General features: G+C 44.6%; 2 protein-coding genes across 4 annotated transcripts in view; both read right to left on the bottom strand.

Annotated features, from left to right (window-relative positions):
* LOC135536383 (microsomal glutathione S-transferase 1-like) overlaps window positions 1-23,366 on the bottom strand; it is a 39,120-nt gene that overhangs the window by 10,740 nt on the left and 5,014 nt on the right. The window contains exons 1-2 of one of the 2 annotated variants that reach the window (XM_064962724.1): window positions 2,430-2,510; window positions 1,605-1,751 (exon numbers count right to left, since the gene is read on the bottom strand). In XM_064962724.1, the coding sequence (XP_064818796.1) occupies window positions 1,605-1,730 (126 nt within the window). In that variant the 5' untranslated portion in view covers window positions 1,731-1,751; window positions 2,430-2,510. Of the gene's footprint in view, window positions 1-1,604; window positions 1,752-2,429; window positions 2,511-23,366 lie in introns of those variants that run through there. The other variant, XM_064962725.1, reaches the window with a different exon arrangement.
* Window positions 2,715-23,366, bottom strand: part of LOC135536384 (microsomal glutathione S-transferase 1-like) — a 46,055-nt gene continuing 25,403 nt past the window's right edge. For both annotated transcript variants that reach the window (XM_064962728.1, XM_064962726.1), the window contains exons 2-4: window positions 15,954-16,100; window positions 15,551-15,645; window positions 2,715-4,033 (exon numbers count right to left, since the gene is read on the bottom strand). In XM_064962728.1, the coding sequence (XP_064818800.1) occupies window positions 3,790-4,033; window positions 15,551-15,645; window positions 15,954-16,079 (465 nt within the window). In that variant the 5' untranslated portion in view covers window positions 16,080-16,100 and the 3' untranslated portion in view covers window positions 2,715-3,789. The remainder of the gene's footprint in view (window positions 4,034-15,550; window positions 15,646-15,953; window positions 16,101-23,366) is intronic.

The following is a 23,366-nucleotide window of genomic DNA, read 5'->3' as shown; positions in this document are numbered from 1 at the left end:
TCAACTAGCCTACCTGGTTAAATAAAGGTGTTCTCAACTAGTCTACCTGGTTAAATAAAGGTGTTCTCAACTAGTCTACCTGGTTAAATAAAGGTGTTCTCAACTAGTCTACCTGGTTAAATAAAGGTGTTCTCAACTAGTCTACCTGGTTAAATAAAGGTGTTCTCAACTAGCCTAACTGGTTAAATAAAGGTGTTATCAACTAGTCTACCTGGTTAAATAAAGGTGTTCTCAACTAGTCTACCTGGTTAAATAAAGGTGTTCTCAACTAGTCTACCTGGTTAAATAAAGGTGTTCTCAACTAGTCTACCTGGTTAAATAAAGGTGTTCTCAACTAGTCTACCTGGTTAAATAAAGGTGTTCTCAACTAGTCTACCTGGTTAAATAAAGGTGTTCTCAACTAGCCTACCTGGTTAAATAAAGGTGTTCTCAACTAGTCTACCTGGTTAAATAAAGGTGTTCTCAACTAGTCTACCTGGTTAAATAAAGGTGTTCTCAACTAGTCTACCTGGTTAAATAAAGGTGTTCTCAACTAGTCTACCTGGTTAAATAAAGGTGTTCTCAACTAGCCTACCTGGTTAAATAAAGGTGTTCTCAACTAGCCTACCTGGTTAAATAAAGGTGTTCTCAACTAGCCTACCTGGTTAAATAAAGGTGTTCTCAACTAGTCTACCTGGTTAAATAAAGGTGTTCTCAACTAGTCTACCTGGTTAAATAAAGGTGTTCTCAACTAGTCTACCTGGTTAAATAAAGGTGTTCTCAACTAGTCTACCTGGTTAAATAAAGGTGTTCTCAACTAGTCTACCTGGTTAAATAAAGGTGTTCTCAACTAGCCTACCTGGTTAAATAAAGGTGTTCTCAACTAGTCTACCTGGTTAAATAAAGGTGTTCTCAACTAGTCTACCTGGTTAAATAAAGGTGTTCTCAACTAGTCTACCTGGTTAAATAAAGGTGTTCTCAACTAGTCTACCTGGTTAAATAAAGGTGTTCTCAACTAGTCTACCTGGTTAAATAAAGGTGTTCTCAACTAGCCTACCTGGTTAAATAAAGGTGTTCTCAACTAGCCTACCTGGTTAAATAAAGGTGTTCTCAACTAGCCTACCTGGTTAAATAAAGGTGTTCTCAACTAGTCTACCTGGTTAAATAAAGGTGTTCTCAACTAGTCTACCTGGTTAAATAAAGGTGTTCTCAACTAGTCTACCTGGTTAAATAAAGGTGTTCTCAACTAGTCTACCTGGTTAAATAAAGGTGTTCTCAACTAGTCTACCTGGTTAAATAAAGGTGTTCTCAACTAGCCTACCTGGTTAAATAAAGTTGTTCTCAACTAGCCTACCTGGTTAAATAAAGGTGCTCTCAACTAGCCTACCTGGTTAAATAAAGGTGTTCTCAACTAGCCTACCTGGTTAAATAAAGGTTAAATAAACATTTTAAAAAATTAAACCATGTGTGTGAGGTGTATACTTTTGTTGCAAAGTAGATTTGTTTAAGACGACCAATAATCACTCTGTGTGACCCTGATTTAGCCCACTGCAGTACAATTAAAGAAAAACAAGTTTAAGGTTGTTTTCTGTGTATTGCATGTTCCAATCTCTAGGTTTGTGTACCTTTCTCGTGAAGCGGAAGTATGCAGTCATGGGAGACATCAGCATCATCTTGAGGACGATGATAGTGGCGTAGGTAGAGAAGGCCAGGAACACCTCGCTGTCTATCATATGAGTTAGCTCTGCCATGGCTGTTCGGTTCGAGTCTCGCTGGAAAACAGAGCAGAACAACATAAACTTAGCGATCACACAGTTTAGGTTTGATTGAACTTCAAGTGGATTTGAAAAGGGGGTTTTACATTTCAACTTTTAAAAAAAACTAAAAAGCATTACATTTAAAAAAATAAAATATGTAATTGATAATTGATCTAATTGTAATAACACATTAATAAACCTAATGCATGTAGATATGTATTGATTTACGACAACTCTTATTTGTGTTATTTTTAATTGGGTGCTATTGCATAATCTTGGAGAGCAGTGTTCAATGGCAAAACCCAACACTTTGTTTTTAGTCGTTGTAATGTATGTGACGTGTTTACTGTTTCTAGGGTAGTTTACACACAGATACAATTTACCCCCAAAAGAACGGTTGTACTTTCCTCGTGCATACTATGATGAATTAAATGCATGCATTGTATTGTGACACAATGTCTCCCATACACACGCTATAACCTGTGCAGCGCTGGGTACGTGCAGCCACAGCGTTTGAGCATTTACATAGTCTACACACATTACGCAAAATAGCCTCCTTTTTTAAAAATCAAATAACGATACAAATGTAACTATTGTACCGGTTACATTTGAATTGATCTACACACACGCTACAATAATATCCGCTGACGGCGTTCGCATAGTTTATTTTGAGCAGAGTGAATAGTTTCATACCTTTTCAAGAAACTTCGTCTTTGGTTTTGACTCGGAGCCAGGGAAAAGTACCAGCCTGATAGACTGCGCGGATGTGGGCGGTTTGTTCAGGCAGTTTCAGGAGAAAAAAAAGGGGGGCGAATATTTGGACTTCCGCCAGGTCTGCGGATCTACCAATAAATGCGTCCACTTCCTCCGATGGCTTTTTTATGCTCTCATTTCATTGTCCCATGAACACATTTTCATCTACAACATGTATGTATCTATGTATATTCGTTCTACAAACAAACACCACGAGACATGTCATTCTAGAGATCGTTCGTTTATTTACAGGTGGAAAGCGTTAAAAAAGGGACAATCTCTGATTGGCTTAGAAAATGGAACGAACAAAACAAACCAATCAGTAGCATTACATATATGTGGCCTAGTAAACATATCAGATGATATGCAGATCTAAAAAAATATACAGAATTTAAAAAAAATACAGAATTAGATCAAGTGTAAGGTCATATTCATTAGCCAATTAGCAAAATATCTTTGGTATTTGTAGCCTACTTCATAGGCCCTATTTCAATTAAAATCAAACAATAACCCCCCCCACACACACACATTTTTAATTCAACTTTAATTCCCAAAACCTGAATTTAATCATTTATAAAAATTAGATTATCACATCAGATGCAAAAAAAGGTCTAAGATATAAAATAGGTGTTTGCAGTCAGTCAGACAACCAGACAGACCGGGTCATGTGTGTATGTTTTATTTATTTTAGTGCATTGCTCGGTATGACTGCACTAATTGGACCTAGAAACACTATCATTTTACAGCACATGCGATAACATCTGCAAATCTGTGTACGCGACCAATAAACTGGTGATTTGATGTGGGTAAAAATAGGCAGATACATGCGGTGTCGGATACTGAACGACACTTGATTTTAGTTTAGCGCTCCATTGAATCCGTATCGCCTAAGGTCAGCGCTCTAGCGCACTTAAATGTTAAATGGAGTTTCCGAATGTATGTCTACTGCGCTCGAGCACTGACCTTCCGTGAAATAGATTGACGTTTAGTTCAATTATTTTTTTCTGATATTATAAAAAAAAATTGCTCAAATTCAGTGCTGATTTAAAAACAAAACGTGCAGAGAATGTATAGTTAGTCTGTCTGATACAACATAACCAATAGAATAGTCCCAGAAGTGCAAACTCCAAGTACAATCAAGCACTGTAAAATGTATTTAACATGATGTAGCCTATTGGACCCAGGTCTGATAAATGTATGAGTGTCTCCTCAGAGGTAGAGTGTCCCGAGGACTATTTTAGGCCATCTGAAAACTTTGAATCAATCAATCTGATTAATTATTAATTGATTGATCGCCTCTTCAGAGATGCGTGGTGCTTAGCACTCTGTATGCCATGGAGAAGGTAGCGCCCATGCCAACCATCCAAGCTAGACCTCTGCTGGGTTGGGGCAGGGGGAGGACGTAGGCCACCGTGTGGAAGAGCCTGGAAACAACAAACACCCGGAAGTGGAGCAGAGCAGTGGAGAGGTCGGGCCCCGTCAGGGTATACAGCAGACCAATCACTACGAACGGAATGATGTTCTCCAGGTCGTTCTGGTGGCATCTGGGGAATGAGAGAGAGAGTTCAGATTATCTGTGGAATGAGAGAGAGAGAGGTTCTAATATGGTGTCTCCTATTGTCCAGGAAGAGGTGGTCTCCACTGATATCCCTTAAACAATGTAATATGGTGTCTCCTATTGTCCAGGAAGAGGTGGTCTCCACTGATATATCCTTTAAACAATGTAATATGGTGTCTCCTATTGTCCAGGAAGAGGTGGTCTCCACTGATATATCCCTTAAACAATGTAATATGGTGTCTCCTATTGTCCAGGAAGAGGTGGTCTCCACTGATATATCCTTTAAACAATGTAATATGGTGTCTCCTATTGTCCAGGAAGAGGTGGTCTCCACTGATATATCCCTTAAACAATGTAATATGGTGTCTCCTATTGTCCAGGAAGAGGTGGTCTCCACTGATATATCCCTTAAACAATGTAATATGGTGTCTCCTATAGTCCAGGAAGAGGTGGTCTCCACTGATATATCCTTTAAACAATGTAATATGGTGTCTACTATTGTCCAGGAAGAGGTGGTCTCCACTGATATATCCATTAAACAATGTAATATGGTGTCTCCTATTGTCCAGGAAGAGGTGGTCTCCACTGATATATCCCTTAAACAATGTAATATGGTGTCTCCTATTGTCCAGGAAGAGGTGGTCTCCACTGATATATCCTTTAAACAATGTAATATGGTGTCTACTATTGTCCAGGAAGAGGTGGTCTCCACTGATATATCCCTTAAACAATGTAATATGGTGTCTCCTATTGTCCAGGAAGAGGTGGTCTCCACTGATATATCCCTTAAACAATGTAATATGGTGTCTACTATTGTCCAGGAAGAGGTGGTCTCCACTGATATATCCTTTAAACCAGGGGTGTCAAAGTCAAATGGACGGAGGGCCAAATAAAAAATTTAGCTACAAGCCGAGGGCCGGACTGTTCGAATGTTCATTGAAAAATTTTTAAATGACGCATATAGTCTAGTGAACCTAATTGAACCTACTGAAAACCTAACAAATATATTCCAATATGATCAGATAAATAAAGCAATATTTTCTTATGGCTCTGTCAGTAATCTTTAATTTTCAACAGACACAAAAGACAAATTTCCTTTATATAAAAATCCCCATAACATGAACATTAAATGAAAGAAACCGGTATTCAAGGCACCATCAGTAGCCTATATTTTCTATTTTAGCAAAAGTGGGCTAAATTTACTTCAAAGAAAAAAACAATAATAGCAATTTTCTATCATCCACTCAACTGAAATATTTTTAAAATATAATTGGATTGAAATACAATAAAATAAATAAACTGGTCTACTCTCTCGGCAATGGTGTTTCTGCTCAGACTCACATTTAAAAAGAGTTGCCTTTTTTCTGGGCAAACTTCGTCACAAACTTTAATCATGCAGTTTTTGATGAAATCCCCTCCGTAAATGGCCGGGCTGATTTAGCGATCTCTTCTGCCAAAATAAAACTGGCCTTGACAGCAGCCTGGCCTTGTGATTTGGCTTTTTTGAACAGAGCCTGTCGAGATTTGAGGCCTCGTTTTAATTCCTCTGCCTTTTGTAGCCTTTGTTCCATGTCCATATTCTTGTTTTTGTCCGCGTGTTTCGTTTCATAATGTCGTCTCAGATTATACTCTTTCAGTACCGCCACACTTTCTCCACACAGAAGACACACAGGTTTTCCAGCTACCTCCGTGAACATATACTCCGACTCCCACCTTGTTTGAAACCCCGGTTCTCAGTGTCCACCTTCCGTTTTGCCATTTTTGATGGGTATCTGAAAGTTAATTTTACTGTGATGCTGACGACTGCTGTGCCAATAAATATTGAAATGAAGCAGCCTACTGCTCGGTGCGTCACCGTTGCATTGTGGGAAATGTAGTATTGGTGCGTATAAAAGATCTGCGGGCTGCCGGCTTGCTGCGGTCTGCGGGCCGGTTCTAATAATAAATCAAGATCATCCCAGGGGCCGTAAAAAACCTTCTCGCGGGCCGGATGTGGCCCGCGGGCCTTGACTCTGACATATGTGCTTTAAACAATGTAAACTACTCACAATCTCTATTTGGTACAAAATTGAAAAACAATGGAACTGGGGATCAAAATGGCCCATACTCCAGTACTTCACAATGATGCCTTCCCACCAAATGGTCCACATGTGGAATCCGTACCCATGGCGATATCACAGACAGTAACGGTTGGAGAACATTCCAGGATTTGAAAGATAAATACACATTACCAGGTAAAACTCTTTTTTTTTCTTCTTCTATATTTACAACTTAAGTTCAGCTATGCTGGCCTACTGCGTACCTACCAAACTATGTAATGATGGGATTTATAAAGACATGATCTGCGCTTCGTTGATAAAGGACTGATCTCTTTTGAACAACTTTTGGAAAGCTCTTTTTTTTTAAATATTAACTTTATTTAACTAGGCAAGTCAGTTAAGCACAAATTCTTATTTTCAATGACTGCCTAGGAACAGATTTGTACCTTGTCAGCTCAGTGATTTGAACTTGCAACCTTCTGGTTACTAGTCCAACGCTCTAACCACTAGGCTACCTGCCACCTCTACACTCTAACCACTAGGCTACCCTGCCACCTCTACACTCTAACCACTAGGCTACCCTGCCACCTCTACACTCTAACCACTAGGCTACCCTGCCGCCTCTACACTCTAACCACTAGGCTACCCTGCCACCTCTACACTCTAACCACTAGGCTACCCTGCCACCTCTACACTCTAACCACTAGGCTACCCTGCCACCCCTCCACTCTCACCACTAGGCTACCTGCCACCTCTACACTCTAACCACTAGGCTACCCTGCCACCTCTACACTCTAACCACTAGGCTACCCTGCCACCTCTACACTCTAACCACTAGGCTACCCTGCCACCCCATGCTCTAACTCAGACATTAAAGACTCCATAGATCTAACTGAATCTATGGAAGACATATTGACCTTGGCTTCCCGTAATTCGAACCGTCAATTTATACATTTAAAAAAAAAGAAATCCCAGACTGTATTTAACACCCACATGTTCACTGTGTCCCCTTAAACCAGGTGGACCAGCTCCTTCATATGATGTGGGAGGACCCTTACATTATACATTTAGAAGAGCATGAATTTAAATATTGATGCTTATTTATAAAAACCCTCTTAGGCCTCACTCCTCCCCGATCTGAGATACTGGACAGTTGTATCTCCATCTCTTCATTCAAAGACTCAATCATGGACACTCTCACTGACAGTTGTGGCTGCTTTCTGTGATGTATTGTTGTCTCTACCTTCTTGACCATCTTGCTGTTGTTTGTGCCCAATGATGTTTGTACCTTGTTTTATGCTGCTACCATGTTGTATCGCTACCATGTTGTTGTCATGTTGTGTTGCTACCATGTTGTTGTCATGTTGTGTTGCTACCATGTTGTTGTCATGTTGTGTTGCTACCGTGTTGTTGTCATGTTGTGTTGCTACCGTGTTGTTGTCATGTTGTGTTGCTACCATGTTGTTGTCATGTTGTGTTGCTACCGTGTTGTTGTCATGTTGTGTTGCTACCATGTTGTTGTCATGTTGTGTTGCTACCATGTTGTTGTCATGTCAAATCAAATCAAATCAAATTTTATTTGTCACATACACATGGTTAGCAGATGTTAATGCGAGTGTAGCGAAATGCTTGTGTTGCTACCATGTTGTTGTCATGTTGTGTTGCTACCATGTTGTTGTCATGTTGTGCCGCTACCATGTTGTTGTCATGTTGTGCTGCTACCATGTTGTTGTCATGTTGTGTTGCTACCATGTTGTTGTCATGTTGTGTTGCTACCATATTGTTGTCATGTTGTGCTGCTACCATGTTGTTGTCATGTTGTGTTGCTACCATGTTGTTGTCATGTTGTGTTGCTACCATGTTGTTGTCATGTTGTGTTGCTACCATGTTGTTGTCATGTTGTGCTGCTACCATGTTGTTGTCATGTTGTGCTGCTACCATATTGCTGTCATGTTGTATTGCTATCATATTGTTGTCATGTTGTGTTGCTACCATGTTGTTGTCATGTTGTGCTGCTACCATATTGCTGTCATGTTGTATTGCTATCATATTGTTGTCATGTTGTGTTGCTACCATGTTGTTGTCATGTTGTGCTGCTACCATATTGCTGTCGTGTTGTATTGCTACCATAATGTTGTCATGTTGTATTGCTACCATGTTGTTGTCATGTTGTGCTGCTACCATGTTGTTGTCATGTTGTGTTGCTACCATATTGCTGTCATGTTGTATTGCTACCATGCTGTGCTGTTATGTGTTGCTGCCATGCTGTGTTGTTGTCTTAGGTCTCTCTTTATGTCGTGTTGTGTTGTCTCTCTTGTCGTGATGTGTGTTCTGTCCTATATTTATATATATATATTTTAATCCCAGCCCCCGTCCACGCAGGAGGCCTTTTGGTAGTCCGTCACAAATAATAATTTGTTCTTAACTGACTCGCCTGGTTAAATAAAGGTTAAATAAAAAGTGGGGCCTCTATAAGTCTAGGGGGGCCTCTATAAGTCTAGGGGGGCCTCTATAAGTCTAGGGCGGCCTCTATAAGTCTAGGGGTCGTCTATAAGTCTAGGGGCGTCTATAAGTCTAGGGGGGCTCTATAAGTCTAGGGGGGCTCTATAAGTCTAGGGGGCCACTGTAAGTCTAGGGGGCGTCTATAAGTCTAGGGGGGCGTCTATAAGTCTAGGGGGGCTCTATAAGTCTAGGGGTCATCTATAATTATAGGGGGCGTCTATAAGTCTAGGGGGGCTCTATAAGTCTAGGGGGCGTCTATATGTCTAGGGGCGTCTATAAGTCTAGGGGGGCTCTATAAGTCTAGGGGCGTCTATAAGTCTAGGGGGACTCTATAAGTCTAGGGGCGTCTATATTCTAGGGGCGTCTATAAGTCTGGGGGGGCTCTATAAGTCTAGGGGGCGTCTATAAGTCTAGGGGCGTCTATAAGTCTAGGGGGCCTCTATAAGTCTAGGGGCGTCTATAAGTCTAGGGGGCCTCTATAAGTCTAGGGGGGCTCTATAAGTCTAGGGGGCTCTATAAGTCTAGGGGGCTCTATAAGTCTAGGGGACTCTATAAGTCTAGGGGGGCCTCTATAAGGGTGGGTCTCTATAGGGGTGGGCCTCTATAAGTCTAGGGGGCTCTATAAGGGTAGGCCTCTATAAGTCTAGGGGGCTCTATAAGGGTAGGCCTCTATAAGTCTAGGGGGCTCTATAAGGGTAGGCCTCTATAAGTCTAGGGGGCTGTATAAGGGTGGGCCTCTATAAGGGTGGGCCTCTATAAGTCTAGGGGCCTCTCTAAGGGTGGGTCTCTATAAGGGTGGGCCTCTATAAGTCTAGGGGCCTCTATAAGGGTGGGCCTCTATAAGGGTAGGCCTCTATAAGTCTAGTGGGCTGTATAAGGGTGGGCCTCTATAAGGGTGGGCCTCTATAAGTCTAGGGGCCTCTATAAGGGTGGGCCTCTATAAGGGTAGGGGGCTGTATAAGGGTGGGCCTCTATAAGTCTAGGGGGGCCTCTATAAGGGTGGGCCTCTATAAGTCTAGGGGGCTCTATAAGGGTAGGCCTCTATAAGGGTAGGCCTCTATAAGGATGGGCCTCTATAAGGATGGGCCTCTATAAGGGTGGGTCTCTATAAGGGTGGGCCTCTATAAGGGTAGGCCTCTATAAGTCTAGGGGGCTGTATAAGGGTGGGCCTCTATAAGGGTAGGGGCCTCTATAAGGGTAGGCCTCTATAAGAGCGGGCCTCTATAAGTCTAGGGGCCTCTATAAGGGTAGGTCTCTATAAGTCTAGGGGGGCCTCTATAAGGGTGGGTCTCTATAAGTCTAGGGGGCTCTATAAATGTAAATGTATAAGGGTAGGCCTCTATAAGGGTGGGCCTCTATAAGGGTGGGCCTCTATAAGGGTGGGCCTCTATAAGGGTGGGCCTCTATAAGTCTAGGGGGCTGTATAAGGGTGGGCCTCTATAAGGGTAGGCCTCTATAAGGGTAGGCCTCTATAAGTCTAGGGGCCTCTATAAGGGTAGGCCTCTATAAGGGTAGGCCTCTATAAGGGTAGGCCTCTATAAGAGTGGGCCTCTATAAGGGTAGGCCTCTATTAGTCTAGGGGGCTGTATAAGGGTGGGCCTCTATAAGTCTAGGGGGCTGTATAAGGGTGGGCCTCTATAAGGGTAGGCCTCTATAAGTCTAGGGGGCTGTATAAGGGTAGGCCTCTATAAGGGTGGGCCTATATAAGGGTAGGGGGGCCTCTATAAGGGTAGGTCTCTATAAGCCTCTATAAGTCTAGGGGGCTCTATAAGGGTAGGCCTCTATAAGGGTAGGCCTCTATAAGGATGGGCCTCTATAAGGGTGGGTCTCTATAAGGGTGGGCCTCTATAAGGGTAGGCCTCTATAAGTCTACGGGGCTGTATAAGGGTGGGCCTCTATAAGGGTAGGGGCCTCTATAAGGGTAGGCCTCTATAAGGGTAGGCCTCTATAAGTCTAGGGGCCTCTATAAGGGTAGGCCTCTATAAGGGTAGGCCTCTATAAGGGTAGGCCTCTATAAGGGTAGGCCTCTATAAGAGTGGGCCTCTATAAGAGTGGGCCTCTATAAGAGTAGGCCTCTATTAGTCTAGGGGGCTGTATAAGGGTGGGCCTCTATAAGTCTAGGGGGCTCTATAAGGGTAGGCCTCTATAAGGGTGGGCCTCTATAAGGGTGGGCCTCTATAAGGGTAGGCCTCTATAAGTCTAGGGGGCTGTATAAGGGTGGGCCTCTATAAGGGTAGGCCTCTATAAGGGTAGGCCTCTATAAGTCTAGGGGCCTCTATAAGGGTAGGCCTCTATAAGGGTAGGCCTCTATAAGGGTAGGCCTCTATAAGGGTAGGCCTCTATAAGAGTGGGCCTCTATAAGGGTAGGCCTCTATTAGTCTAGGGGGCTGTATAAGGGTGGGTCTCTATAAGTCTAGGGGGCTCTATAAGGGTGGGCCTCTATAAGGGTGGGCCTCTATAAGGGTAGGCCTCTATAAGGGTAGGCCTCTATAAGGGTGGGCCTCTATAAGGGTAGGCCTCTATAAGGGTAGGCCTCTATAAGGGTAGGCCTCTATAAGGGTGGGCCTCTATAAGGGTGGGCCTCTATAAGGGTGGGCCTCTATAAGGGTGGGCCTCTATAAGGGTGGGCCTCTATAAGGGTAGGCCTCTATAAGGGTGGGCCTCTATAAGGGTAGGCCTCTATAAGGGTAGGCCTCTATAAATCTAGGGGCCTCTATAAGGGTAGGCCTCTATAAGGGTAGGCCTGTATAAGGGTAGGCCTCTATAAGGGTAGGCCTCTATAAGGGTAGGCCTCTATAAGGGTGGCCTCTATAAATCTAGGGGCCTCTATAAGGGTAGGCCTCTATAAGGGTAGGCCTGTATAAGGGTAGGCCTCTATAAGGGTAGGCCTCTATAAGGGTGGGCCTCTATAAGGGTAGGCCTCTATAAGGGTAGGCCTCTATAAGTGTGGGCCTCTATAAGGGTGGGCCTCTATAAGGGTAGGCCTCTATAAGGGTTGGCCTCTATAAGTCTAGGGGCCTCTATAAGGGTAGGCCTCTATAAGGGTAGGCCTCTATAAGGGTGGGCCTCTATAAGGGTGGGCCTCTATAAGGGTGGGCCTCTATAAGGGTAGGCCTCTATAAGGGTGGGCCTCTATAAGGGTGGGCCTCTATAAGGGTTGGCCTCTATAAGAGTAGGCCTCTATAAGGGTAGGCCTCTATAAGGGTAGGGCTCTATTAGTCTAGGGGCATCTATAAGGGTAGGCCTCTATAAGGGTAGGCCTCTATTAGTCTAGGGGCCTCTATAAGGGTTGGCCTCTATAAGGGTAGGCCTCTATAAGTCTAGGGGCCTCTATAAGGGTAGGCCTCTATAAGGGTGGGCCTCTATAAGGGTGGGCCTCTACAAGGGTGGGCCTCTATAAGGGTAGGCCTCTATAAGTCTAGGGGGCTGTATAAGGGTGGGCCTCTATAAGGGTAGGCCTCTATAAGGGTAGGCCTCTATAAGTCTAGGGGCCTCTATAAGGGTAGGCCTCTATAAGGGTAGGCCTCTATAAGGGTAGGCCTCTATAAGGGTAGGCCTCTATAAGAGTGGGCCTCTATAAGGGTAGGCCTCTATTAGTCTAGGGGGCTGTATAAGGGTGGGTCTCTATAAGTCTAGGGGCTCTATAAGGGTGGGCCTCTATAAGGGTGGGCCTCTATAAGGGTAGGCCTCTATAAGGGTAGGCCTCTATAAGGGTAGGCCTCTATAAGGGTGGGCCTCTATAAGGGTAGGCCTCTATAAGGGTGGGCCTCTATAAGGGTGGGCCTCTATAAGGGTGGGCCTCTATAAGGGTGGGCCTCTATAAGGGTGGGCCTCTATAAGGGTGGGCCTCTATAAGGGTGGGCCTCTATAAGGGTGGGCCTCTATAAGGGTAGGCCTCTATAAGGGTAGGCCTCTATAAATCTAGGGGCCTCTATAAGGGTAGGCCTCTATAAGGGTAGGCCTGTATAAGGGTAGGCCTCTATAAGGGTAGGCCTCTATAAGGGTAGGCCTGTATAAGGGTAGGCCTCTATAAGGGTAGGCCTCTATAAGGGTGGGCCTCTATAAGGGTAGGCCTCTATAAGGGTAGGCCTCTATAAGTGTGGGCCTCTATAAGGGTGGGCCTCTATAAGGGTAGGCCTCTATAAGGGTTGGCCTCTATAAGTCTAGAGGCCTCTATAAGGGTAGGCCTCTATAAGGGTAGGCCTCTATAAGGGTGGGCCTCTATAAGGGTGGGCCTCTATAAGGGTGGGCCTCTATAAGGGTAGGCCTCTATAAGGGTGGGCCTCTATAAGGGTGGGCCTCTATAAGGGTTGGCCTCTATAAGAGTAGGCCTCTATAAGGGTAGGCCTCTATAAGGGTAGGGCTCTATTAGTCTAGGGGCCTCTATAAGGGTAGGCCTCTATAAGGGTAGGCCTCTATTAGTCTAGGGGCCTCTATAAGGGTTGGCCTCTATAAGGGTAGGCCTCTATAAGTCTAGGGGCCTCTATAAGGGTAGGCCTCTATTAGTCTAGGGGCCTCTATAAGGGTTGGCCTCTATAAGGGTAGGCCTCTATTAGTCTAGGGGCCTCTATAAGGGTAGGCCTCTATAAGGGTAGGGGGCTCTATAAGGGTAGGCCTCTATAAGGGTAGGCCTCTATAAGGGTTGGCCTCTATAAGTGTAGGGGGCTCTATAAGGGTGGGCCTCTATAAGGGTAGGCCTCTATAAGGGTAGGCCTCTATAAGGGTGGGCCTCTATAAGGGTTGGCCTCTATAAGGGTGGGCCTCTATAAGGGTAGGGCCTCTATAAGGGTAGGCCTCTATAAGGGTTGGCCTCTATAAGGGTGGGCCTCTATAAGGGTAGGGCCTCTATAAGGGTAGGGCCTCTATAAGGGTAGGCCTCTATAAGGGTTGGCCTCTATAAGGGTGGGCCTCTATAAGGGTAGGCCTCTATAAGGGTAGGGCCTCTATAAGGGTAGGCCTCTATAAGGGTAGGCCTCTATAAGGGTAGGCCTCTATAAGGGTAGGCCTCTATAAGGGTGGGCTTCTATAAGGGTGGGCCTCTATAAGGGTGGGCCTCTATAAGGGTAGGGGGCTCTATAAGGGTAGGCCTCTATAAGGGTAGGCCTCTATAAGGGTAGGCCTCTATAAGGTTAGGCCTCTATAAGGGTGGGCTTCTATAAGTGTGGGCCTCTATAAGGGTAGGCCTCTATAAGTCTAGGGGCCTCTATAAGGGTGGGCCTCTATAAGGGTGGGCCTCTATAAGGGTGGGCCTCTATAAGGGTAGGGGGCTCTATAAGGGTAGGCCTCTATAAGGGTAGGCCTCTATAAGGGTAGGCCTCTATAAGGGTAGGGGGCTCTATAAGGGTAGGCCTCTATAAGGGTAGGCCTCTATAAGTCTAGGGGCCTCTATAAGGGTGGGCCTCTATAAGGGTAGGGGCCTCTATAAGTCTAGGGGCCTCTATAAGGGTAGGCCTCTATAAGTCTAGGGGCCTCTATAAGGGTGGGCCTCTATAAGTCTAGGGGCCTCTATAAGTCTAGGGGCCTCTATAAGTCTAGGGGCCTCTATAAGTCTGGGGGCCTCTATAAGTCTAGGGGCCTCTATAAGTCTAGGGGCCTCTATAAGTCTAGGGGCCTCTATAAGGGTAGGGGCCTCTATAAGGGTTGGCCTCTATAAGGGTAGGCCTCTATAAGTCTAGGGGCCTCTATAAGGGTAGGCCTCTATAAGGGTAGGCCTCTATAAGGGTAGGCCTCTATAAGGGTAGGGGCCTCTATAAGGGTAGGCCTTTATAAGGGTTGGCCTTTATAAGGGTAGGCCTCTATAAGTCTAGGGGCCTCTATAAGGGTAGGCCTCTATAAGGGTAGGCCTCTATAAGGGTAGGCCTCTATAAGTCTAGGGGCCTCTATAAGGGTAGGCCTCTATAAGGGTAGGCCTCTATAAGGGTGGGCCTCTATAAGTCTAGGGGCCTCTATAAGGGTGGGCCTCTATAAGGGTGGGCCTCTATAAGGGTAGGGGGCTCTATAAGGGTAGGCCTCTATAAGGGTGGGCCTCTATAAGGGTAGGCCTCTATAAGGGTAGGCCTCTATAAGGGTAGGGGGCTCTATAAGGGTAGACCTCTATAAGGGTAGGCCTCTATAAGGGTGGGCCTCTATAAGGGTAGGCCTCTATAAGGGTAGGCCTCTATAAGGGTAGGGGGCTCTATAAGGGTAGGCCTCTATAAGTCTAGGGGCCTCTATAAGGGTAGGACTCTATAAGGGTGGGCCTCTATAAGGGTGGGCCTCTATAAGGGTAGGGGCCTCTATAAGGGTAGGCCTCTATAAGGGTAGGCCTCTATAAGGGTAGGCCTCTATAAGGGTAGGACTCTATAAGGGTAGGCCTCTATAAGGGTATGCCTCTATAAGGGTAGGGGGCTCTATAAGGGTAGGGCTCTATAAGGGTAGGCCTCTATAAGGGTGGGCCTCTATAAGTCTAGGGGCCTCTATAAGGGTGGGCCTCTATAAGGGTAGGGGCTCTATAAGGGTAGGCCTCTATAAGGGTGGGCCTCTATAAGGGTAGGGGGCTCTATAAGGGTAGGCCTCTATAAGGGTAGGCCTCTATAAGTCTAGGGGCCTCTATAAGGGTTGGCCTCTATAAGGATGGGCCTCTATAAGGGTAGGGGCCTCTATAAGGGTAGGCCTCTATAAGGGTGGGCCTCTATAAGGGTGGGCCTCTATAAGGGTGGGCCTCTATAAGTCTAGGGGCCTCTATAAGGGTGGGCCTCTATAAGGGTGGGCCTCTATAAGGGTGGGCCTCTATAAGGGTAGGCCTCTATAAGGGTAGGGCTCTATAAGGGTGGGCCTCTATAAGGGTTGGCCTCTATAAGGGTAGGCCTCTATAAGGGTAGGCCTCTATAAGGGTTGGCCTCTATAAGGGTAGGCCTCTATAAGGGTAGGGCTCTATAAGGGTGGGCCTCTATAAGGGTAGGCCTCTATAAGGGTAGGCCTACCTTCTCACACGTTCCACATCCGGGTCAACTCTCAGCATCCTCTTCTTGTCCTCTGGAGTCTTAGCCATCCCTGTGTCTTCCATGTTGGCAAAACACTGTGGAGGCAGAGACAAGTTCACACCATAGAGTTCACTTACAGACTATGTAACACTGTGGAGGCAGAGACAAGTTCACACCATAGAGTTCACTTACAGGCTATTTAACACTGTGGAGGCAGAGACAAGTTCACACCATAGAGTTCACTTACAGGCTATGTAACACTGTGGAGGCAGAGACAAGTTCACACCATAGAGTTGACTTACAGACTATATAACACTGTGGAGGCAGAGACAAGTTCACACCATAGAGTTGACTTACAGACTATATAACACTGTGGAGGCAGATGACCAACACATTCCTGTACCTTTCTCGTGAAGCGGAAGTATGCAGTCATGGGAGACATCAGCATCATCTTGAGGACGACGATAGTGGCGTAGGTAGAGAAGGCCAGGAACACCTCGCTGTCTATCATATGAGTTAGCTCTGCCATGGCTGTTCGGTTCGAGTCTTGCTGGAAAACAGAGCAGAACAACATAAACTTTAGCCATCACACGGTTTAGGTTTGATTGAACTTCAATAAAGGACGACGACAGTGGCGTAGGTAGAGAAGGCCAGGAACACCTCGCTGTCTATCATGGATGGCGTTTCCTTCGTCTTGGTGTCACTCTGCCACGACCGACGAGAGACACTGTAAGCAGCATTGGGACTTTTTGCTCTTCATGAAGACGGCCTGAACGGTGCGCACCAACATTTACAGGAGTCATCATGCATACTGAACCTGCATTAACGTCCAATGAAACCGCCAACACGCTGGGTCCAGACAGACAACACCGTCTGATTCACAGACCGACACACAGCAATGAATATGATAGTATCTGTAGTCTGACTGGTGTCTAGGCTAGCATCTATAAACACAGCTGGTGTTATGGGATCTGTAGTCTATCTGGTGTCTAGGCTAGCATCTATAAACACAGCTGTTAGGGGATCTGTAGTCTGGCTGGTGTCTAGGCTAGTATCTATAAACACAGCTGGTGTTATGGGATCTGTAGTCTGACTGGTGTAGAGGCTATTATCTATAAACACAGCTGTTATGGTATCTGTGGTCTGACTGGTGTCTAGGCTAGTATCTATAAACACAGCTGTTATGGGATCTGTAGTCTGACTGGTGTAGAGGCTAGTATCTATAAACACAGCTGGTGTTATGGGATCTGTAGTCTGACTGGTGTCTAGCTAGCATCTATAAACACAGCTGTTATGGGATCTGTAGTCTATCTGGTGTCTAGCTAGCATCTATAGACACAGCTGTTATGGGATCTGTAGTCTGGCTGGTGTAGAGGCTAGTATCTATAAACACAGCTGTTATGGTATCTGTGGTCTGACTGGTGTCTAGGCTAGTATCTATAAACACAGCTGTTATGGGATCTGTAGTCTGACTGGTGTAGAGGCTAGTATCTATAAACACAGCTGGTGTTATGGGATCTGTAGTCTGACTGGTGTCTAGCTAGCATCTATAAACACAGCTGTTATGGGATCTGTAGTCTATCTGGTGTCTAGCTAGCATCTATAGACACAGCTGTTATGGGATCTGTAGTCTGGCTGGTGTAGAGGCTAGTATCTATAAACACAGCTGGTGTTATGGGATCTGTAGTCTGACTGGTGTCTAGGCTAGTATCTATAAACACAGCTGTTAGGGGATCTGTAGTCTGACTGATGTAGAGGCTAGTATCTATAAACACAGCTGTTAGGGGATCTGTAGTCTGAATGGTGTAGAGGCTAGTATCTATAAACACAGCTGTTAGGGGATCTGTAGTCTGACTGATGTAGAGGCTAGTATCTATAAACACAGCTGGTGTTATGGGATCTGTAGTCTATCTGGTGTCTAGCTAGCATCTATAAACACAGCTGTTATGGGATCTGTAGTCTATCTGGTGTCTAGCTAGCATCTATAGACACAGCTGTTATGGGATCTGTAGTCTGGCTGGTGTAGAGGCTAGTATCTATAAACACAGCTGGTGTTATGGGATCTGTAGTCTGACTGGTGTCTAGCTAGCATCTATAAACACAGCTGTTATGGGATCTGTAGTCTATCTGGTGTCTAGCTAGCATCTATAGACACAGCTGTTATGGGATCTGTAGTCTGGCTGGTGTAGAGGCTAGTATCTATAAACACAGCTGGTGTTATGGGATCTGTAGTCTGACTGGTGTCTAGGCTAGTATCTATAAACACAGCTGTTAGGGGATCTGTAGTCTGACTGATGTAGAGGCTAGTATCTATAAACACAGCTGTTAGGGGATCTGTAGTCTGACTGGTGTAGAGGCTAGTATCTATAAACACAGCTGTTAGGGGATCTGTAGTCTGACTGATGTAGAGGCTAGTATCTATAAACACAGCTGGTGTTATGGGATCTGTAGTCTATCTGGTGTCTAGCTAGCATCTATAAACACAGCTGTTATGGGATCTGTAGTCTGACTGGTGTAGAGGCTAGCATCTATAAACACAGCTGTTATGGGATCTGTAGTCTGGCTGGTGTCTAGGCTAGCATCTATAAACACAGCTGTTATGTGATCTGTAGTCTGACTGGTGTAGAGGCTAGTATCTATAAACACAGCTGGTGTTATGGGATCTGTAGTCTGACTGGTGTCTAGACTAGCATCTAGAAACACAGCTGGTGTTATGGGATCTGTAGTCTGACTGGTGTAGAGGCTAGTATCTATAAACACAGCTGTTATGGGATCTGTAGTCTGACTGGTGTCTAGGCTAGTATCTATAAACACAGCTGTTAGGGGATCTGTAGTCTGACTGGTGTCTAGGCTAGTATCTATAAACACAGATGTTAGGGGATCTGTAGTCTGACTGGTGTAGAGGCTAGTATCTATAAACACAGCTGGTGTTATGGGATCTGTAGTCTGACTGGTGTCTAGGCTAGTATCTATAAACACAGCTGTTAGGGGATCTGTAGTCTGACTGGTGTCTAGGCTAGTATCTATAAACACAGCTGGTGTTATGGGATCTGTAGTCTGACTGGTGTAGAGGCTAGTATCTATAAACACAGCTGGTGTTATGGGATCTGTAGTCTTACTGGTGTCTAGACTAGCATCTATAAACACAGCTGGTGTTATGGGATCTGTAGTCTGACTGGTGTAGAGGCTAGTATCTATAAACACAGCTGTTATGGGATCTGTAGTCTGACTGGTGTCTAGGCTAGTATCTATAAACACAGCTGTTAGGGGATCTGTAGTCTGACTGGTGTCTAGGCTAGTATCTATAAACACAGCTGTTATGGTATCTGTAGTCTGACTGATGTAGAGGCTAGTATCTATAAACACAGCTGGTGTTATGGGATCTGTAGTCTGACTGGTGTAGAGGCTAGTATCAATAAACACAGATGTTAGGGGATCTGTAGTCTGACTGGTGTAGAGGCTAGTATCTATAAACACAGCTGTTATGGGATCTGTAGTCTGACTGATGTAGAGGCTAGTATCTATAAACACAGCTGGTGTTATGGGATCTGTAGTCTGACTGATGTAGAGGCTAGTATCTATAAACACAGCTGGTGTTATGGGATCTGTAGTCTGACTGATGTAGAGGCTAGTATCTATAAACAGAGCTGTTAGGGGATCTGTAGTCTGACTGGTGTAGAGGCTAGTATCTATAAACACAGCTGGTGTTATGGGATCTGTAGTCTGACTGGTGTAGAGGCTAGTATCTATAAACACAGATGTTAGGGGATCTGTAGTCTGACTGGTGTAGAGGCTAGTGTCTATAAACACAGCTGTTATGGGATCTGTAGTCTGACTGATGTAGAGGCTAGTATCTATAAACACAGCTGGTGTTATGGGATCTGTAGTCTGACTGGTGTAGAGGCTAGTATCTATAAACACAGCTGGTGTTATGGGATCTGTAGTCTATCTGGTGTCTAGCTAGCATCTATAAACACAGCTGGTGTTATGGGATCTGTAGTCTATCTGGTGTCTAGCTAGCATCTATAAACAAAGCTGTTAGGGGATCTGTAGTCTGACTGATGTAGAGGCTAGTATCTATAAACACAGCTGGTGTTATGGGATCTGTAGTCTATCTGGTGTCTAGCTAGCATCTATAAACACAGCTGTTAGGGGATCTGTAGTCTGACTGGTGTAGAAGCTAGCATCTATAAACACAGCTGTTATGGGATCTGTAGTCTGGCTGGTGTCTAGGCTAGCATCTATAAACACAGCTGTTATGGGATCTGTAGTCTGACTGGTGTAGAGGCTAGCATCTATAAACACAGCTGTTATGGGATCTGTAGTCTGGCTGGTGTCTAGGCTAGCATCTATAAACACAGCTGTTATGTGATCTGTAGTCTGACTGGTGTAGAGGCTAGTATCTATAAACACAGCTGGTGTTATGGGATCTGTAGTCTGACTGGTGTCTAGACTAGCATCTATAAACACAGCTGGTGTTATGGGATCTGTAGTCTGACTGGTGTAGAGGCTAGTATCTATAAACACAGCTGTTATGGGATCTGTAGTCTGACTGGTGTCTAGGCTAGTATCTATAAACACAGCTGTTAGGGGATCTGTAGTCTGACTGGTGTCTAGGCTAGTATCTATAAACACAGATGTTAGGGGATCTGTAGTCTGACTGGTGTAGAGGCTAGTATCTATAAACACAGCTGGTGTTATGGGATCTGTAGTCTGACTGGTGTCTAGGCTAGTATCTATAAACACAGCTGTTAGGGGATCTGTAGTCTGACTGGTGTCTAGGCTAGTATCTATAAACACAGCTGGTGTTATGGGATCTGTAGTCTGACTGGTGTAGAGGCTAGTATCTATAAACACAGCTGGTGTTATGGGATCTGTAGTCTTACTGGTGTCTAGACTAGCATCTATAAACACAGCTGGTGTTATGGGATCTGTAGTCTGACTGGTGTAGAGGCTAGTATCTATAAACACAGCTGTTATGGGATCTGTAGTCTGACTGGTGTCTAGGCTAGTATCTATAAACACAGCTGTTAGGGGATCTGTAGTCTGACTGGTGTCTAGGCTAGTATCTATAAACACAGCTGTTATGGTATCTGTAGTCTGACTGATGTAGAGGCTAGTATCTATAAACACAGCTGGTGTTATGGGATCTGTAGTCTGACTGGTGTAGAGGCTAGTATCTATAAACACAGATGTTAGGGGATCTGTAGTCTGACTGGTGTAGAGGCTAGTATCTATAAACACAGCTGTTATGGGATCTGTAGTCTGACTGATGTAGAGGCTAGTATCTATAAACACAGCTGGTGTTATGGGATCTGTAGTCTGACTGATGTAGAGGCTAGTATCTATAAACACAGCTGTTAGGGGATCTGTAGTCTGACTGGTGTAGAGGCTAGTATCTATAAACACAGCTGTTATGGGATCTGTAGTCTGACTGATGTAGAGGCTTGTATCTATAAACACAGCTGGTGTTATGGGATCTGTAGTCTGACTGGTGTAGAGGCTAGTATCTATAAACACAGCTGGTGTTATGGGATCTGTAGTCTATCTGGTGTCTAGCTAGCATCTATAAACACAGCTGTTATGGGATCTGTAGTCTGACTGATGTAGAGGCTAGTATCTATAAACACAGCTGTTAGGGGATCTGTAGTCTGACTGGTGTAGAGGCTAGTATCTATAAACACAGCTGGTGTTAGGGGATCTGTAGTCTGACTGGTGTAGAGGCTAGTATCTATAAACACAGCTGTTATGGGATCTGTAGTCTGACTGATGTAGAGGCTAGTATCTATAAACACAGCTGTTATGGGATCTGTAGTCTGACTGGTGTAGAGGCTAGTATCTATAAACACAGCTGGTGTTATGGGATCTGTAGTCTATCTGGTGTCTAGCTAGCATCTATAAACACAGCTGTTAGGGGATCTGTAGTCTGACTGATGTAGAGGCTAGTATCTATAAACACAGCTGGTGTTATGGGATCTGTAGTCTATCTGGTGTCTAGCTAGCATCTATAAACACAGCTGTTATGGGATCTGTAGTCTGACTGATGTAGAGGCTAGTATCTATAAAGACAGCTGTTATGGGATCTGTAGACTGACTGATGTAGAGGCTTGTATCTATAAACACAGCTGGTGTTATGGGATCTGTAGTCTGACTGGTGTAGAGGCTAGTATCTATAAACACAGCTGGTGTTATGGGATCTGTAGTCTATCTGGTGTCTAGCTAGCATCTATAAACACAGCTGTTATGGGATCTGTAGTCTGACTGATGTAGAGGCTAGTATCTATAAACACAGCTGTTAGGGGATCTGTAGTCTGACTGGTGTAGAGGCTAGTATCTATAAACACAGCTGGTGTTAGGGGATCTGTAGTCTGACTGGTGTAGAGGCTAGTATCTATAAACACAGCTGTTATGGGATCTGTAGTCTGACTGATGTAGAGGCTAGTATCTATAAACACAGCTGGTGTTATGGGATCTGTAGTCTGACTGGTGTAGAGGCTAGTATCTATAAACACAGCTGGTGTTATGGGATCTGTAGTCTATCTGGTGTCTAGCTAGCATCTATAAACACAGCTGTTATGGGATCTGTAGTCTGACTGATGTAGAGGCTAGTATCTATAAACACAGCTGGTGTTATGGGATCTGTAGTCTATCTGGTGTCTAGCTAGCATCTATAAACAAAGCTGTTAGGGGATCTGTAGTCTGACTGATGTAGAGGCTAGTATCTATAAACACAGCTGGTGTTATGGGATCTGTAGTCTATCTGGTGTCTAGCTAGCATCTATAAACACAGCTGTTATGGGATCTGTAGTCTGACTGATGTAGAGGCTAGTATCTATAAACACAGCTGGTGTTATGGGATCTGTAGTCTATCTGGTGTCTAGCTAGCATCTATAAACACAGCTGTTAGGGGATCTGTAGTCTGACTGGTGTAGAGGCTAGCATCTATAAACACAGCTGTTATGGGATCTGTAGTCTGGCTGGTGTCTAGGCTAGCATCTATAAACACAGCTGTTATGGGATCTGTAGTCTGACTGGTGTAGAGGCTAGTATCTATAAACACAGCTGGTGTTATGGGATCTGTAGTCTGACTGATGTAGAGGCTAGTATCTATAAACACAGCTGGTGTTATGGGATCTGTAGTCTGACTGATGTAGAGGCTAGTATCTATAAACACAGCTGGTGTTAGGGGATCTGTAGTCTGACTGGTGTAGAGGCTAGTATCTATAAACACAGCTGTTATGGGATCTGTAGACTGACTGATGTAGAGGCTTGTATCTATAAACACAGCTGGTGTTATGGGATCTGTAGTCTGACTGGTGTAGAGGCTAGTATCTATAAACACAGCTGGTGTTATGGGATCTGTAGTCTATCTGGTGTCTAGCTAGCATCTATAAACACAGCTGTTATGGGATCTGTAGTCTGACTGATGTAGAGGCTAGTATCTATAAACACAGCTGTTAGGGGATCTGTAGTCTGACTGGTGTAGAGGCTAGTATCTATAAACACAGCTGGTGTTAGGGGATCTGTAGTCTGACTGGTGTAGAGGCTAGTATCTATAAACACAGCTGTTATGGGATCTGTAGTCTGACTGGTGTAGAGGCTAGTATCTATAAACACAGCTGGTGTTATGGGATCTGTAGTCTATCTGGTGTCTAGCTAGCATCTATAAACACAGCTGTTATGGGATCTGTAGTCTGACTGATGTAGAGGCTAGTATCTATAAACACAGCTGGTGTTATGGGATCTGTAGTCTATCTGGTGTCTAGCTAGCATCTATAAACAAAGCTGTTAGGGGATCTGTAGTCTGACTGATGTA

Source organism: Oncorhynchus masou, unplaced genomic scaffold (genome assembly GCF_036934945.1).
Source record: "Oncorhynchus masou masou isolate Uvic2021 unplaced genomic scaffold, UVic_Omas_1.1 unplaced_scaffold_609, whole genome shotgun sequence".
NCBI lineage: Eukaryota > Metazoa > Chordata > Actinopteri > Salmoniformes > Salmonidae > Oncorhynchus > Oncorhynchus masou.
Note: the sequence above shows the minus strand (reverse complement) of the source record. Positions and strands in the feature narration are given on the sequence as shown.